We start from the raw sequence: 16261 nt of genomic DNA on the forward strand, positions 1-16261 counted from the left end.
TGATCTCAGGGTCCTGGGATGGAGCCCCGCATCAGGCTCTCTGCTCAGCAGGGAGTCTCCTTCCACCACCCCGCCCCCCCCACCCCGCCTCTTTGCCTACTTGTGACCTCTCTCTCTCTCTCTCTGTCAAATAAAATTTAAAAATCCTAAAAAAAATATTTGGGAAGATGTGCAAAACATGTGTATTGAATTGAAACACTTTAAATCAATTCAGTCCCTGCTTATTTTTTAAGTGGTTGAAACATGGTAACTTCAAGTTTGTATAGCTTTCAGAATCCAGTATCATTCCACTAATAATAGCACTAGAACAAACACAGGGTTGCCAACATTTATTTATTTTGCTGGGTGAGGATATTTTAAAAACAACCACCACCAATGACAACCATCTTCTTTAAAAAAGGACATTTTAAGATCATATATACATGCTTGGAATGAAGATTTTGGTCCTTTCTGAGAAGGAAGATTTACATCAGTCTCTTCAGAAAGAAGTAGATACACGAAACTTTTGGATATGGAAGCCTTACAAGAGAAACAATTTCAAATGTTACTTTGTATGTAAATATTTCTCGATTTGTTTCTCCGTCCGGGGCTCTGTGTTCAACAGAGACATGCAAAGTCGAGCTCACATGTCCTTGTTCCGAAATGTTATTTTTCTCCTTTTCATGAAGGAATGTGGACAAATCCAGGACACTCAGCAATTTTGCTCTATGAGGAAACTTTTGGGCAAAATGAAAGGAGCCAAGGAACAATAGCAGTCATGCTTCCTTCCTTCTGCAGCCACGCCGAGGAGATAGTAGGCCAAGTACGGAGGGCTGACGGCCAGTTGTGGACACGTCCAGGATTTTTCTGGGAAGGGTGACATCTCCCACTGTTCCAGCACAACAGGGACACAGGCACGCACAGGGAAGGCACAGAGTCAAATGCAGAAGGCCTTGGTGGCAGCACACAGGACATGTCATGTTGCCAGAGGGGGCTGGTGTTTGCTAGTTGGTGAAGATAGGGTCGAGGGACACTGGATCTCACTCAGGAAGCTTTCCCGGGCAGCAGGATGTGTGGTTCTGCAAAGTGACATCAAGAGGAAAGCTAGGGCGTGGGGGGGGGGGGTGAGGGGGTGCGGTCAGTTGAACGTCCAACTCTTGGTTTCCGCTCAGATCATGATCACAGGGTCATGAGATCAAGCCCCGCGTTGGGCTCTGAGCTCAGCGAGGAGTGTACTTGGGCTTCTCTCCCATTGTCCCTCTGCCCCTCCCGCTCTCTTTCTCATCTCTCTAAAATAAATAAATTAAAATCTTTAAAAATTAAAAAAAAAAAAAAAGGAAAGCTAAGACAGAGAGGGGCTGATTCTCACTCTGCATCCCCCTGGACTGAGAAGCAGGAGACCTGGGTTGAATGGAATTTCTTTACTTGAGGGGAAAGCCTTCAGGGGGTGGGGGGCTGACCCAGTTGCTGTGACCTGCTCCAAACCATGGTGCCTGTGGTGGGGGGGGTGCACTTGGACCCCTGTGGTCCCTGGGAACAGACTCCCTAGAACTGACAGGAAGTGGCATGCGGTCAGAAAGCTTGGGTCTTCTAGAAGAGGGCCTCTGGGAGTTCAGATGAGGGAGTTCAGACAGTGACTGACCCCTTGACTCAGCCCGTTTCTTGCTGCAGCCAGAGACGCCAGGATTCAGGTAAGGTGGGGTTGCCTTGAAGACACGGTCTCACGTGGTGACGAGGGCAGATCAGTGTATGTCAGATAGGGGCTCAGCAGGATCAGTTTCATGGCTCACCACACATCTGACCAGCCGTTTCCTGGAGGAGAAGCAAACACTCTAGTGGGCAGTGACCCTGGCTACTGCAGGGGCCTTTGGGGACAGGAAGTCAAATTCCTGAGGTCTTCTCTCCCTGAGCAGTCTGCAGCTTGCGGGGCTGTTCTCTGGGCCTTAGTGACTCCGGCTTCAGGCGCCAGGGGAGAAGCGATCCTCTTCCCCCCAAAACAGAGTTTGTCCTGAAGGAGGAGTACCACCCAGCATGGCAAAGGAGCAAAGCTCTTAGAACCTCTCTAGAACAGCTCTTATTACTGTCTCATCCAACGTTCCCCCAACCCACTGAGATGCACTCAGGGAGTGTACAGGCTGGCGGGTCTTGATCTTCCTGTTTCCAGCGCCGCCTTGCAGTGCTGGTCCATCCAAGATGTTTGCTAGAAACTTGACGGATGGGTGAGTAAACCTGAGAGGAAGGAGGAGCCTGGGACAGATCGAGCTGGGGAGTCAAGTGTGGGGAGGCAGCTTAGTCCCAGGGAGATGGGAGAACCTCGGCCCCTGGGAGGTTCCCCAGCGGTCCTGTTTTGGGGTCAGGGTTGGCCACCTGCCAGTCTTTTCCAAGCACGTACCATGTTGTGTGAAGCCAGCTGAGAGCCCCACCGGCAGAACCTGATCTTTCAAGGAGAAAAGGTCGCTCCTGGGATTGAATCCCTCCACTCTGTCTGCAAGGAGGGGCCTCTTGGGTCAGCATCCCCTCCACTCCTCTGCACCCCTCAATTATCTTTGCGACAGTTCTTGTACACGAACAAAACAAGCCAGGGGTTCCCGTCAAACTGGCCAGACATTTTGCTGCTTCATCTCCTTCTGGGGAGGAAGGCAGCTGCCCCCCAGTGCCAACCCTCTCCCTGTAACTTGTCCCTTCGGCCTCACTGCCTTATTCCCCGTGGGTTATCCTGCCAGACATGCAAGGAGTCAGCTACCCCACCAAGCACTGTGATCCCACAAGTATGTTCCATTGGTCTTCCTAGGGGACCTTGTACACCAGCCTCTCCCACATGCCTGTTTTCAGGGTAGCTTCCTGGGTGCTGCCTCTTTTTATTCCTACAGTTTGCTTGGCTGTCTGCCCCAGTAGCCTGGAGGGTAGAAGCTTTGGTTTCCCAACAGCTAAAGCGCTACCTAGCTCCAAAGTCGATCAGTAATTCAAACCGTACCAGAAAGCAACACCAGCACATGTTAATTACACGCAGGACGCTTCACGGATCCTCATCCCTGTTCTCTCACAAGGGAACAGGCTCGGGACACCTGGGGTCTGGTCCAAGGCTATGGGGTGAATGTCAGCTCCAGGGGGAGACACTTCTGTTTGTTCACCACTTAGCAGTCTCCAGGGCAGTGCCTAGCCTGCGATGTATGTTTGATAAGCCTTTGACTCTGAACTGTTGCCTGGTTCTCAGTCCAGGAATTGCAGAATACGGGCCATCCCCACCTTATGCTTCCTTCTTATCTCTTAGCAGAACCGAACATCCTGAGGCCTCCAGAGGAAGCACAATCCAGAAGGGCTGAGGGACTAACATGCCAACGCCAGCCCCTCTGCGGTGTGATACACACACATCCCCCGTGCTGAAGTGAGTGCCTTATGTGTCCAACCGCATGCCCTCACCTGCGTACCTATGACGTCACCCTTCCCAGATAGGCCCCCGCTGGCTCCCCAAGGCTACCAGCCTCACTCTGGGATCCCTTCCTGGCCTCCAGATCCTTTGACAGAGACCCGTGTCGCTGGTCACACCTCGAAGCCGAGCCCCTCAGAGCTTCCATCCACCACCGCAACCCTATCATTTTGCCCTTGACAGGCTGTCTGGTGTTTGGTCTTCCATCTCTCTCTGTGAGTTTGTTTTGTCTTCCACCCTAGATAATAAACTCAAGGCCAGGGGCTCACTGACCAAATAACAGAGGCAGAGGCAAGTTTTTTTGGGCTTGCATCATCTGATTCCTATTAAAACCCTCCCACTTCCAGGCGGCAGTCCTGCATCCTTGTCAACAAGAAGTTTATCAGCGGGGTTGCGATCTCTGTTCTGGGGAGGGCAAGAGGAAGCCCTGGCAAAAACACTCTATAGAGGATTTCCAGAGAGTTTTTGTATTTGGTTTTTTGGGGGAACTCCTGGACACGCGCGCCTCGAAAACCATGAGGAAGATACAGCAAATGGAAAGAAGGAAGGGGAACGTGAGAGCAGAGTAGGAAGGACTGAAGTTAGGGAGAGGCACCACCTGATCCGGGACATGGAAATCATCAAGAATGGTGCTTACTGGGATTTAGAGAAAGCCCTTGGCACATATCGGGGTCAGCAGAAGCCACCACCCCAGACTTGGCTCCTGTCCCAGATACTCCTATCCTGTTCTGCCCCTGCCACCTGCCTCCCCAGGCAACAGACCACACCAAAGGAGACTAATACTTTATTCACATCCTAGGAATAAGCCAGTACAAAATACATTTTTTTTAAAAAATTCACTTGGTGCTAAAAGTCCCGAGCCCTTCCCCAGGTCCCTCCCACCCCCGTCCCCAATCCCACACATCTGTGCTCTTTGCCGGGCAGCCCCGGGGTTGGACTCAGCTTGTCTGGGCCTCCTGCAAGAGCCCGAGCAGTGGGTCATCAGCCCTGAGGGCGAAGGTGAGGGTGCGCCGCTGGTAGTAGTCCGGATCACACTCCAGGTTCTCGATCACGTCTGCTAACAGATGAGCCCGCTCCACGCCTGTGCCGGGGGCCTCAAAGCCCAGGGCCGTGAAGTGCACGTGCAGATGGTAGTAGGAAGGCAGGTAATGCAGGTACACGCGGAGCTGGTCCCCCTTCACCTGGTAGCGCTGCAGGATGGCCTCCTGAGGAGAAAGGGGGTGCAGGAAAGGGGTCACTGTGCTCCCCATAGGCCCTCCTCTGTCCCTGCTCCCCGACTGGCCTCTGGACCGCTGACAGAAACCCCCAGACACTCCCTCCCCACAACTGGCTGCAGGTCCCCATCTTCCACTGTAGGAAATCAACAGAAGCAGGTGACAGCAGCAAAGCGGGGGCTTTTCTCCCAAATGAAGGGAACAGGGGCCTCCATTAAGGTTCCACACTCCAACTTAGATGAAACACTGAAGCTGGGTTTCATCAAACAGCTGCTGCTGGGACTCTAGGAAGTCCCAGCGCTGAAGAACAGGCCCCAGAGGTCCAAGACTATAGGGACTGTCCTCCCCCGCATGCCTGATGCCAACTTAAATCACTGAGGAGGTGGGAGGGGGGCTTACACCCTCTCTCAGTGTAGAACAGAGTGAAGTGGGGGAACAAGGGTGACAGGGATGGGGCTGAGCCGAGGCTTGGTGGAAGAGAGAGGAAGGGGGAGGGCACATGGGAAGGGCTGCTAGAAGACCCAGGGAAGATCTGGCTGGACTCCTAGTGGAAGGAGAAAGCACTGACTTTGACCCTGGCTCCCTCTGTCCATCCCCCACCTTGCTCAGAGGTAGGGCTATTTCTACCAAACCCCAGGTCTGGAGCCTCCAAGGCTTGGCATTAATAGGAGAGTCTGATTTCCACTGTGGGTGAAACCCTGAGCAGGTCAGAGGTGAAGAGAAAAAGATGAGGGCCTCGGTGGGCTCAGAATATACCCCACAATAACATCCTGCACTTGGAACTCTGCCTTGGGATCTCTGCAGTGGTGTGAGGCCAAGGCTAGGGCACCTAAAGCCCTTGGGGGGATAAGTGTGGCTGGCCTGTCGGGACAAGGCTGCCTGAGCTGCCAGGACAAGTGGAAGTGTAGGTAGGCCCAGCATTTCCCTGCAAGAAAGATGCCACTCTGCCATCCAGAGGCTGCTTCAGGAGAGAAATTAATTACTCCACAAAGATACAGCCAGCCAGGGCGCCTGGGTGGCTCAGTGGGTTAAGCCGCTGCCTTCGGCTCAGGTCATGATCTCAGGGTCCTGGGATCGAGGCCCGCATCGGGCTCTCTGCTCAGCGGGGAGCCTGCTTCCTCCTCTCTCTCTGCCTGCCTCTCTGCCTGCTTGTGATCTCTTTCTGTCAAATAAATAAATAAAATCTTTAAAAAAAAAAAAAAAAAAAAAAAAAGATACAGCCAGCCAGAAAGGCAGTGATGTGGCCAGGGAGGAGGGAGAAGGTGGGACAGGGTGCAGAGGCGGGACAGCTGGGGTCTAGAGGTCAGCAAAGAGCGGCTCCCGGAAAGCCCTTCCCCCACACCTGCAGCAAAACCACTGAGAGCAGCTCTCCTGGTGACTGTGGGGCCCCAGCACAGGGGCAGCGTCCTTGAACGCCTGAGTGAAGGAAAGACTGGGGACCAGCCCACAGGATGGGATTTTGCAGCATCCCATCCACATACTGAGGCAGGGAGGTGAGCTGATGAGTCCTGCCCAGACTTACTCAGGTGGTGAGGGTCAGAATGTCAGGACCAAGACCATGACCCAAGATTCTAGACCCTTTTCCCTCGCCTCCAGGGCTCCTCTTTAATTTCATGTGATTCAGCAAATATCGCCGTACAAAGCACCCCAGGACGCCAGGCGCTACAGAACCCAGGTTCTGGCCTCAGGGCAGAGGAGGAGGGCCTTGTGCACACATTGGAGCGGGGGCCCATCTGCCCAAGAAATGTGTCTGGCATGACATGGCTGTCATGATCCTGGGAGAGGAGGGGTCCGAGCAGAGCTGCACAGGAGAAAAGCTCGGAGGCAACAGTGAGAACCCAGGCAGAGAAAAGGCGGCTAAAAGCGGAGCTGGAGGAAGGGCAGGACCAGAGGACAAGGGTCTTGTGAGTCCATCTAAAGAGCCTTCCTGGGGTCGTGGGACGGGCATCCAGAGAGAAGCCCTGTCCCAGATGGACTTCTGTGAAGTGTGAGGAAAGTGGCCGGGGAGCACAACGGCATTGGAACAGAATTCGTCTGGGCTTCTGTGTGGATCTAGCCGAGATGACTCACCTGGCCCTCCCGGAGGATATTCCTGAGCAGCGGCAGGTGCTCTGGAGTGAGGTCCCGAAGCGATCGGATGCCGCGGCGATGGCAAATGGCGATCAGGTACAGGTCATCAAGCTGCACAGAGATCGGCAGGGGTCAACCAGGCTCAGCGGCGGACAGAGCCAGGGGAGGCTGCCTATCCTGGAATCCTTCAGGGAAGCCAGGATACACCTGCCCCCAGGCCTGCTGCTGTGCCGGCCACAGACGATCTCGGGGAGCCCACGGCAGGGCCGGTCCCCCGGGACAATGGGGGCCTCCAAGTGCCTGGGATGAGTGGGATTGTCTAAGGACAGAACTTCTCTTTATTCTTCCTACTGAAGAATATCATATGGGAGTATTTATATTCTCACAGAACTGATGGGGGGAGGGCTAGGAGAAGAAGGTTCAAGAAAGTGCCAAGGACAATTCTTTCCCTCCAAGAGTTTATGTGCTAACAGAATGTACCTAAGTAGCTACTACGAGACAAAGTTTTTCAAAAGTAAGAAAGGAAGAAAAAGGAAGACTAGCTGGGGTGATCCAGACAGGCTTCCTGGAAGAGGAGACAGAGAATCTAGGTCTTAAAGAAGAGGTAGTGTTTAGAAAAAGAGCATGCGGGTAGAAGGAACAGTGAAAGCGAAGACTCAGAGGGAAGAAAGTACAGAGCATGTGAGGGGGGTTGAGGAAGCAACCTGATTTGTGGGGAGTCCGGTGCAGGTGTAGAAGGATTTGAAGGGTGAAAGGGGACCCCAAAGCCAGGTCAGGAATGAGCACACCAGAGTGCTAACCCTTCTTCTCTCTTTCCCTATCCCACAGGACTCACACAGGACCCTTCCTGCTGTCCTTCCTGAAAACAGTACCTGACTGAAAACCTGGAGGTTGTAACAGTGCAAAGAACCAAAGTCAACAAGGTCTTGTGCCAGAAGGCAAATGCACTCTTCCTCTGCCCAGAAAACCTTCCTGCCCCTCCCGCTCACTCCAGCCCTGACCTGAGCTGATGCTCACATCCACGTGCAAGGCAGGCACCAGATGCCAGGGCTCCCCGGAGTGAGGCATGGGGGAACCCCAGAGAACCCCACTGGGCATTCTGAGCTGCTACATTCCTCAAGGGCATGATCCAGGGACCGTGAGTCACCCGACCAAATCCCCGAGAGCCCCAGTTTGAAACTGAGAAGGAGGATGCCCATATGGAGCCTGCTGTCCAACTGTGTCCCTGCACACCAACACAGTCTCTTCATACCACGGACATTCTTCTCTAACAGTCTGGGCTCTCAGCCTCAGGCCTGCTCCAGACGAGCCCCGTGGGAACCTCCCAGCAAATGGCTAAGCTGTGCTTACCTAAGCCACAGCTTGCTCCCAAGCCCTTTCGAGGCTTTCCCTCCTTAGGGCCTGTGCCCAGGACATTTTCCCTCTCTTTCTGCTTCCCAAGAAGCAGCAGGAAACAAGACTGTCTTAACCTGGGATTCTGCATGCCTGCTGGTATCTTCAGCTGTTCGTACGTGCCCCTGTCGCAGACCCAGGTAACAGTAGCACTTGTTTTAGATGACGTTTGCTGACAAATCACAAACATGACATTAAGTCACATCTCTCTGCCCCGCGGGCATGGAAGGAGGCATGAAGCCGGCTGCTGGGCGTCTGCTCACAGGGTGCATGAGAGGGAAAAGCAACCCATCCTTTGATAGCAAATGTGACCCCCAGATTTTCCACAGGCAGTTCAGGCCCCCCAACCCCCACCCTGGGGCCTAGAGAAAGGATCTGAAGAAAGCTAGACTAAAGGAGCTGGCAAGGGTCTCAGACTGGTATCCCCGAAGGTGGCCCACTGATCACTCCAGGGAGACTAGACACTATCAATCTCTTTACGAGGCAGGACCACAGAATCCAAGTAAGAGCTTCCTGGCAAGGGGCAAGATAGAGAGTGGCCAGAGCCCTGGGGAGCCACATCTCTACCTCTGGAGTGACCCAGAGGAAGAGTTTCTTGGTCTGGGCGTTTTAGACCCAAGAACCTACCTGAGATGAACTGAAAGTACACATTGTGTCCACTGAGATTGATACGTACATACACATACAATATGCAAAGACTATAAATGGAAGGAGACAAAAAGAAATTGTCTAGGCTAAAGGTACCACTTCCAAGCAAGTATTTGTACTACTTGCATTTTTACTACGCGTCTGTGAGGAGAGAGCAGAAGACAAGCTGAGGACAGGGCACAGGCTGACACCCCGCAAGCCCCCGCTTCCCTAGCTGGGATCTGTGTTACATTTCTCAGGTATCCCTACTGCCCTAAAGCCAAGGGAAGGAAAGACAAATGGTTAATGTAGACAGATTACAGTCCTGCAGGACAGGAGTCTCACTCAATTTACAAATGTCTTAGTGATTCATAGGAAAAAAGCATTCTTATGAATAAGGTAACTTCCAGAAGGAAACTCCCAACATCTTAATGTTAATGCTTTGCTAGAGGGAAAAACAACCTTAACTCCACACTGGCAAGGCCTCTAATATCTTGTAGGTCCTCTTTAGCTTAGGAAGCTTCTTTTGAAAACCTCTCTTTTTCTTTACTCCCAAGTATACAAACAGCCACCCCTCACAGCCCTGGGGCAACAGCTCCTTCTGCTCACAGAACCTGTCCCCATGCTATAATAACACCACCTTTTTGTACTAAAAACACTTTAGGAATTCTTTCTACATCACATTTATTAACTAGACCATAAAAAAAAAAAGCAAATAAAAGAATATACAAGTGATTTCTTACACGAGCTGGGGAAGGGAAGCAAGACTCTCTAGCAGACATTAGGCATTTGACAAATACATGTGAAGTGGACAGATGAGTAGACAGACAGATGGATGGACAAACAGTCTCTTTAATCGTGGGCCAGCAGCTGCGAACGTATCTTTATGATATACTTTCCTTGGGAGAAAGAGCAGCAGGAGAGATTCTAGGGTGGCTAGGACGGCTTCTTTAAGCAAACACCTGAGTACCTCTTTCCTCAGTCCCCTCCTGGTATGAGGACAAAGAAGGAAAGTCCAGGCCCGGTCTGTCTCGCCTGCTGGCTACACTGGCAAGTTCTAAAGGAGCTGTCCATTTCAGTGTTCTGTCACAAGCCAGGGATTCCAGACAATGAAATACGGCAGCACCAAGAGACAGACGCTAATTAAGCAAAGGTTAAGAACAATTGCACCTGTATGGCCATCAAAGGGAAGTCTGACATTTCATAAGCCTATTCATAAGCCTGAAGGGTAAGCCCTGTGGCTGGGAGCCCAGTGCCCTCCCTGAAGACTTTCCTGTCTTAAAGGGGACAGACAGGCAGTTCCACTGGCAGGGCTCGCAGGATGCGGGCCAGCACAAGGTCAAAAAGACAATGCATTTTCTTTAGTTATCTTCTTCAAAGATCTCAGGAGGTAGAGGAAGTTGCCCCTACCTCCTATCCCATCTCTCGTGACTCAGTCTGCGACCCAGGGCCTTCAGGTACAGGGCTGCCCACGGGGAGACAGGACAGACAGGGGCTTACAGAGCTGCACAAAGGCGTCGCCCAGAGCTATCACTAGCACCCCTATCCTTTGACCTTGTCCCAGCTCCCCAGAATAACTCCAGAGCCAGGCCTTGCCTCCTCCCTTGAGGCTTATGGTGGGGATAACCTGCAGGGCTGGGGGTGGGGGGAGCAGACACCGGTATGCTGGCAGCCTCCCCACCACTACCCTGCCCTACCAGTGGGCAGTCACCTCCTTTGTCTTATCGGGCTCGAACAAATCACCACTCAGTGCTACAACTTCTGAAAATTCCCTTCAGATTCCCTACCATCCCTCCAGCCAACTTCAGGAACTCCCAGGAGCCTCTCTTAAGAGGCAGCTGGCAAAAAAAAAAAAAAAAAAAAAAAAAAAAAAAAAAAAAAAAAAAGAGGCAGCTGGCACTCACTTGCCTGGGTGCCTCTGAGCTGAAATCGTGTCCCTTTACCCTATCCACAGGCCTTCAGCCCCCTTTTTGGGCAGTGAGGGAGTGGCATGGTAGGTCTAGAAATTACCAAATCAACAGAGTAAACTGCCAATGAGCGCAGTTTAGGACCCAAAGGCAGGCCAGGACGGAGAAAGCAGGAGGGAAGGTGTGCATGGAGACGTGATGGGCAGGACCCTGGAACAATGCCTGTGTGTGAGGGGTCCAGGAATCAGAAGGGTCCACCCAGGGGCAGCACAGCTTAGATGACTCAAGATCTAAACTGCAAGAGAGTGTCCCGGCTCTGCACTTGCTACCCAGCAATCCCATGTCTGGTTCGTCAGCCAGGCAGTGGGTGGCCCCTGGCCCACCACAGGCTGAGCCTGGCTCGAGGCCATGCTCCAGGCCATGGTACGGACAGCACTTCCTGCCACATGGTGGTACTCTGCCTATCACAGATACCGTCATTATTAAAATTCCACCCAAACAGATGGTGGTGCACTATGGCTTTGGTGGTGGGCTGGGGTGGCAGGGGAAAGAAGAGTGAGACAGAGGGAGTCTGCAGAGCACCTGAGAGAAGGTGAGTCAGGTCAGTTCTGCTGGAAACCTGCTCTTTACCAGGGTGGAGGTGAGGGGCATGGAGGCGAGGAAACAGAGCTGAGAGGGTCAGGTAGAAGCCCTGGCCACTGGAAGACCCCTCTTAGCCATAGGTGGTGGAGGGGACCCCTCCCACACTGGGCGGTGGAGGAGACCCCTGCTGGACTGGGCGGTGGAGGGTGGGTTGGTTGCCATGGTTCCTTCCTATCAGTGCCTCACATCACAGGCCTGCCTGGATCTGCTGGAGTCCAAGGGCGTGGAGAGAATGTAAACAGTCCTCAGGGTTCCAGGTGCTCCTGGAAGGGAGAGTGGCGGCCAAGCCACTTGGCTGGCCGAAGAATGGCCCGTGTAGTTATGGACGCAAACATCACCCCCTTCTTCAGCCCCCGGGTGAGAGGAGAGCCAGGAAGAACTTAAAGCGGACTCGTGAAGGTGTCCGTGTTTGTGCCCAGCTCAGGCCTCCACTGTTGGAGAGTTCACACCTGCTCGGAGAGACCAACGTGGGAAAGCAGGGCAGGACGGAGGACCAACAACCTACAGCAAGTTACGGGAGACCAGAGAGCCCCAGCAAGAAAGCTTTTACCTGCTGTTGGTTCCACTTGAGATCGGGGATGAGGACAAAGCCATCGGAGGGATGTGGGTTCTCAAAAACAATCCGGTCGGTTTCCGCCTTCTTATCCAGAATGTTGTATACCCACTGGAAGGAGTGGGGAGAGAGAGTGTTCACACAGCTGCTCATGACCTCAGGGGGAAAACCACAGACTAGCCATCAAGGGCCATTAAGCTCAGGGGGTTCTACACTCCAGCTGCCTTGTCCCCATTGCTCTGCTCTGTCCAGAGACTTCCCCTCTTCCACCACTGCCTTCCCCTCATGGGCACTGCAGCTTGGACTGGTCCGAGCTCTTTAGGTCTTTCCTGTGGACATGCCATGGACACGCTCACTGGGCCTCACAAGCCTGTTCAGCATCCATCCCTCCGTGGCCCCCAGGTCTCAGGGATGGCTATCTCCATAGGCCCCTCCCCACTTTATTCAGGACCGCAGACAAAGCCTGTCACAAGGACAGGCCGAGGGCCCAGACATTAACACGTGTGGGCTTCACATCCGGCTGGGTGGGACTCTCGCCAGCAGTAGGCTCGGGGCCTCTGGAGCTGCAGCAGTCTCAGCTGACATGGGCCCTGTGTGACACAGCAGAAGTGGCTCAACCGGGAGACGGCAATTACACAGACCTTTCCTGTCAGCGCAGGGCCTCCGGCACCACCCCCACAGACCTTTTTATCAGCTGCTGGCAGTCTTCAGAGAACCCTTCCCTGAGTTCTAGTGTGGATCCCAGGACATCCCTGGGATAGGGTCCTGGTGGCCTCTCTGAAGCCAGCCAGCCTGCAGGGAGGTTAAGACAGGAAAGCCCCTGTTCTCACAGGGCTCAAACCTAGAGACCTCTTTTCTTCTCCACTTCTCCAGAGCTCTGAGTCAACTCTCAGCTTGAAATTTGAGAGAGGAGCCTGCTGGAGAGCCAGAGACAGGGCAGTGGCTGGGCTGGCCCTCAGGTAGTGCCTCCTAGCTCACTGTGGGGGTTGTTCAGGGGGCCAGGGCACCCACACAACCAGCCAATGGTGGGCTCCTCTGCCCATTTCCAGAAGTTCGGGCACAACTGGGGTCTGTGAAGGCCAGTGGCAGTGGAGGCTGGTCTGGGGTCTGCCCACCTCATCCTGAGTCCACATCCTCGGCTCTCGGCTGGCATTTGTAAGGTCAAATGTGACTATCTGAGACAGAGAAGGGGAGAGGGTGCCTGCCTGGGGAGATCCGGGGCTCTCAGACCCCCTGGTAGGGCCCACTCACTACAAAAGAGAGGCCTTCCCAAGAATGCTGGCTGTGCCCTCTTCCTGGGAGTGGGCTAGAGGCCAGCCAGCAGTGGCTTCCTCGGGCCACAAGGGGCCATGGCGATGCCCAGCCCAGCATGTGGAGACAACCACAGAGGCACTTCCTTTCCCACTGGAAGGCTCGCTGTGAATGTGCTGTAGGGAAAAAAAAAAAAAAAAAGCCAGAACCTGACCCAAAGCACCTCAAAAGTAAAGACGAGGTAACAGTAGGAGAACACTCTGTGGAGAGCCCTGGAGCGGCCTCCCTGGGGCCGCTGCTTATCTCTTGCCCACAGGTAAGCCACCCCCGCTCAGACTGGAAAAGCTGTGTGGTAGTCGATAGAGAACAAACTGATTCTGGAGCCCACCAAAGCTTGGTTTCCTCTCCCACCTCCTCACTAACTAGCTGACACCTTGGGTAAGCGGCGTATTCTCTCTGAGACTCAGTTTCCCCCTTTGAGGGGGCGAATTATACCTGTATGTCAGGGTGGAGTGGAGTGTACAGGACTGAGAGCACCCAGCACAGCACAGGCCCCGAAGAGCAGAGGCAGGTGCTGGGAAAGCTCCCACGTGAGGGGCCGTCGGGCTGCAGGCCTGTGATGACAAGAATGGGCGCTCTGCTGGAGGCCACGCACCAAGAGAGGAGGCGAGCAAAGGTGAGGTGGTGGAGAGCAGCCTACCACGTGCCCGGGCCCAAGGGCCTCCCTGGGACTCCCACTCACATGCACTGGTGTCCCCATGTGGCAGGTTAAGGAAAACACAAACACGAGAAGTCCACCCAGTTCCAGCCCAGAGCATGGCCCCAGAGCCCACACTTCAGGCCATGTAGGGAAGGCCTCTGGAAGAGCAGGAGGGACGTGCATCCAGGTGAAGACCCAAGCCAGCAGCCTGGATAAGGGGGAGAGGGGACACCAAGGAAGAGAATTCACACAAATCACAAGGTGGGGTGCATGTAATGGGCAGCGAGCCCATCAGAAAGCTAGCCCGGAAGACGCAGCCAGCCCTGGCTTCTGGAACACACCTGGCAGACTTCCTTGCAGTAGGTGACACTGGCAATTCCCCTCCCTGGGGATACCTCCCTCCCCATCCACTCTCCTCCTGCTGAGAGCTCACCCACCTGCTGGCCAGCCACTCTCCTGGCCATCTTTCCCCTGCCCAGAACCTCTAGCTGTCTCAGCTCTGCCCCAGCCCCAGCCCCACACATGCACAACAGCAGTGACCACACTGGTGCCCAGTGCCTGCTGGGATCCAAGGCAGGTGTGTGGTGTGTAGCACCCCTCTCAGTCCCCACTGGAACCGCAGTCACCTTTTCCAGACAAGGAGCTGGGCTCTCAGGTGCAGGGCACCCACACTTCTCAAAGATGGCAGAAGTGGAATCCGAATTCTGGGCTGACATGCCACAGCCTGATGACTCACAGGACCGACAGGTTTAGCCTGATGGTCCCCAACGCCCGGGACCCGGACGTCCAATGGCATTGTTTGATGAGCTATAAGCACCTCAGAAGTGAGGAGCCAAACAGGGTAGTTGGCTAAGAGTGCAGGCGCCGGGGGATGCAGCCTGGCTATGAGTCCCATCTCCAAAGTGTCACTGAGAAGATTCGGTAAGGTGATGCACACCTCCCAGAATGCTGGAACCGTCCCCACACCCAGGGAGTGCTCGCAAGTCCCAAACTAAACTGTTTCCCACATGACCCTCCTCCACCGTCCATGGCCCACCGCCCCGGCCCACGACCTATGCACGACCGCCCACACAGGACCTGGAACCACCCCAGACCCTTCACTTGCCTCTTGGAACCCGCCACCTTCCAGCCCTGCTTCTCAAATCCCTGCTGAAGCCTTCCGCCACTGCCGTGGCCTCAGTCCAAGACCCACCTGAGCCCTCACAGCTTTCCTACTCCCACACTCACTAGACACCCCCACAAGTCTTAAATCTATGGAACTCATATGCTGAAAACCTTTTAGGGGACCCTCAGTACCTATGGCAACTGTTCTGAAATCTGACAATCATTAGAAACAGAGATTAAAAAAAAAAATACAGATTTCCCAGCTCCACTCCCTGAGCATTCTGACCTAGGAGATAGGGAGTAGGTCTCCATACTCTGTATTTAAAAAACTCTCCGCAGGCAATCCTGATGAACTGCAAGGTCTGGGAGCTCCTGGTCTTCCAACTAGGGGCACCCGCCTGCTCCTGGTCCCTGCTCGCCTTCTCCTGTTGTTGCCTGCCCATCCCCTGGGCCTCTGTGCCTCTGCACTTCTCTTCCCTCTGCTTGGAACGCCCTTCTCCAGCCTGTCAACCCAGCAAACTTCTGTTTGTCCCTGAAAACCCAACTGGACGACCCCTTCCTCTGGGAAGTCCCCGACTGTCTGAGCTAAGCAACCCCCTTTGTGTCACTACCAAACCTCACATACAAACCACCTGTGGGATCCTATTATTTACACTCAGACTCTGTATCTGTCACCCCTACAGGACTCTGGGGACATTACAAGTGTTTACCTTGGTGACCTTCCAAAGCCTAGCACATGGCCTGGGACATGCTCAATAAACCTAACGACTGTTGTCTGATGAGCCGAGTGCTTGTAAACGTAACTAGAACTGGTCAAGAAAAAAACACACGAGTGCTTAGGCCAAACAGAATTTGGCAGAGTAGTGGGGTTTTGTATTATTTTCCAAGACAACGAGACGGTGGTGTATAAGAAGTACATATACCACTCACACAAACTTTAAGGGCTTCCTCCTTTGGATCCCATATTTGTGCAATCAGTGCCACAGAACACATATTCCAGGAGATCCCTCTAGGACCCTGGAGAGCAGCAGCTGCATCTAGGAAGACAGAGATCTAGCTCCTTTCCACTTAGAAGACAGAGAGAGCAAGTGCAGGGACTTAAAAAAAAAAAAAAAAAAAAACAAAAAAAAACTGAGCCAGCTTGAGCCAGAGGAACTGGTGCAAATACAGCACAGGGGGGCCAGGGCTATTAGCCAATGGGGTCATCCCTGGGGGGAAAGAGGGCTGTCGGCACACAGGGCCTCCTGTACATCTGCCAACCATCTCCACCCTTGTTTTTCCCAAGCGCAACTGGCCTCCCTGGCAGGGCCCCCACACCCAGGGTCCCTGCCCTCCTTCTGGCCCAGGGGAAATGGCTCCGAGTGTCCTGCACGTGAGCGGCCACCATAGCTATGA

At 53.8% G+C, this 16261-nt stretch overlaps 1 protein-coding gene across 1 annotated transcript in view; it reads right to left on the minus strand.

Annotated features, from left to right (window-relative positions):
• Positions 1 to 4174: 4174 nt before the first annotated feature.
• DCPS (decapping enzyme, scavenger) overlaps positions 4175 to 16261 on the minus strand; it is a 38651-nt gene continuing 26564 nt past the window's right edge. The window contains exons 4-6 of the mRNA XM_004750227.3: positions 11809 to 11922; positions 6691 to 6801; positions 4175 to 4611 (exon numbers count right to left, since the gene is read on the minus strand). Coding sequence (XP_004750284.2) covers positions 4345 to 4611; positions 6691 to 6801; positions 11809 to 11922 — 492 coding nt within the window. The 3' untranslated portion in view covers positions 4175 to 4344. The remainder of the gene's footprint in view (positions 4612 to 6690; positions 6802 to 11808; positions 11923 to 16261) is intronic.

This window comes from Mustela putorius, unplaced genomic scaffold (assembly GCF_011764305.1).
Source record: "Mustela putorius furo isolate JIRA1106 unplaced genomic scaffold, ASM1176430v1.1 tig00000460_pilon_pilon_pilon, whole genome shotgun sequence".
Lineage (NCBI taxonomy): Eukaryota > Metazoa > Chordata > Mammalia > Carnivora > Mustelidae > Mustela > Mustela putorius.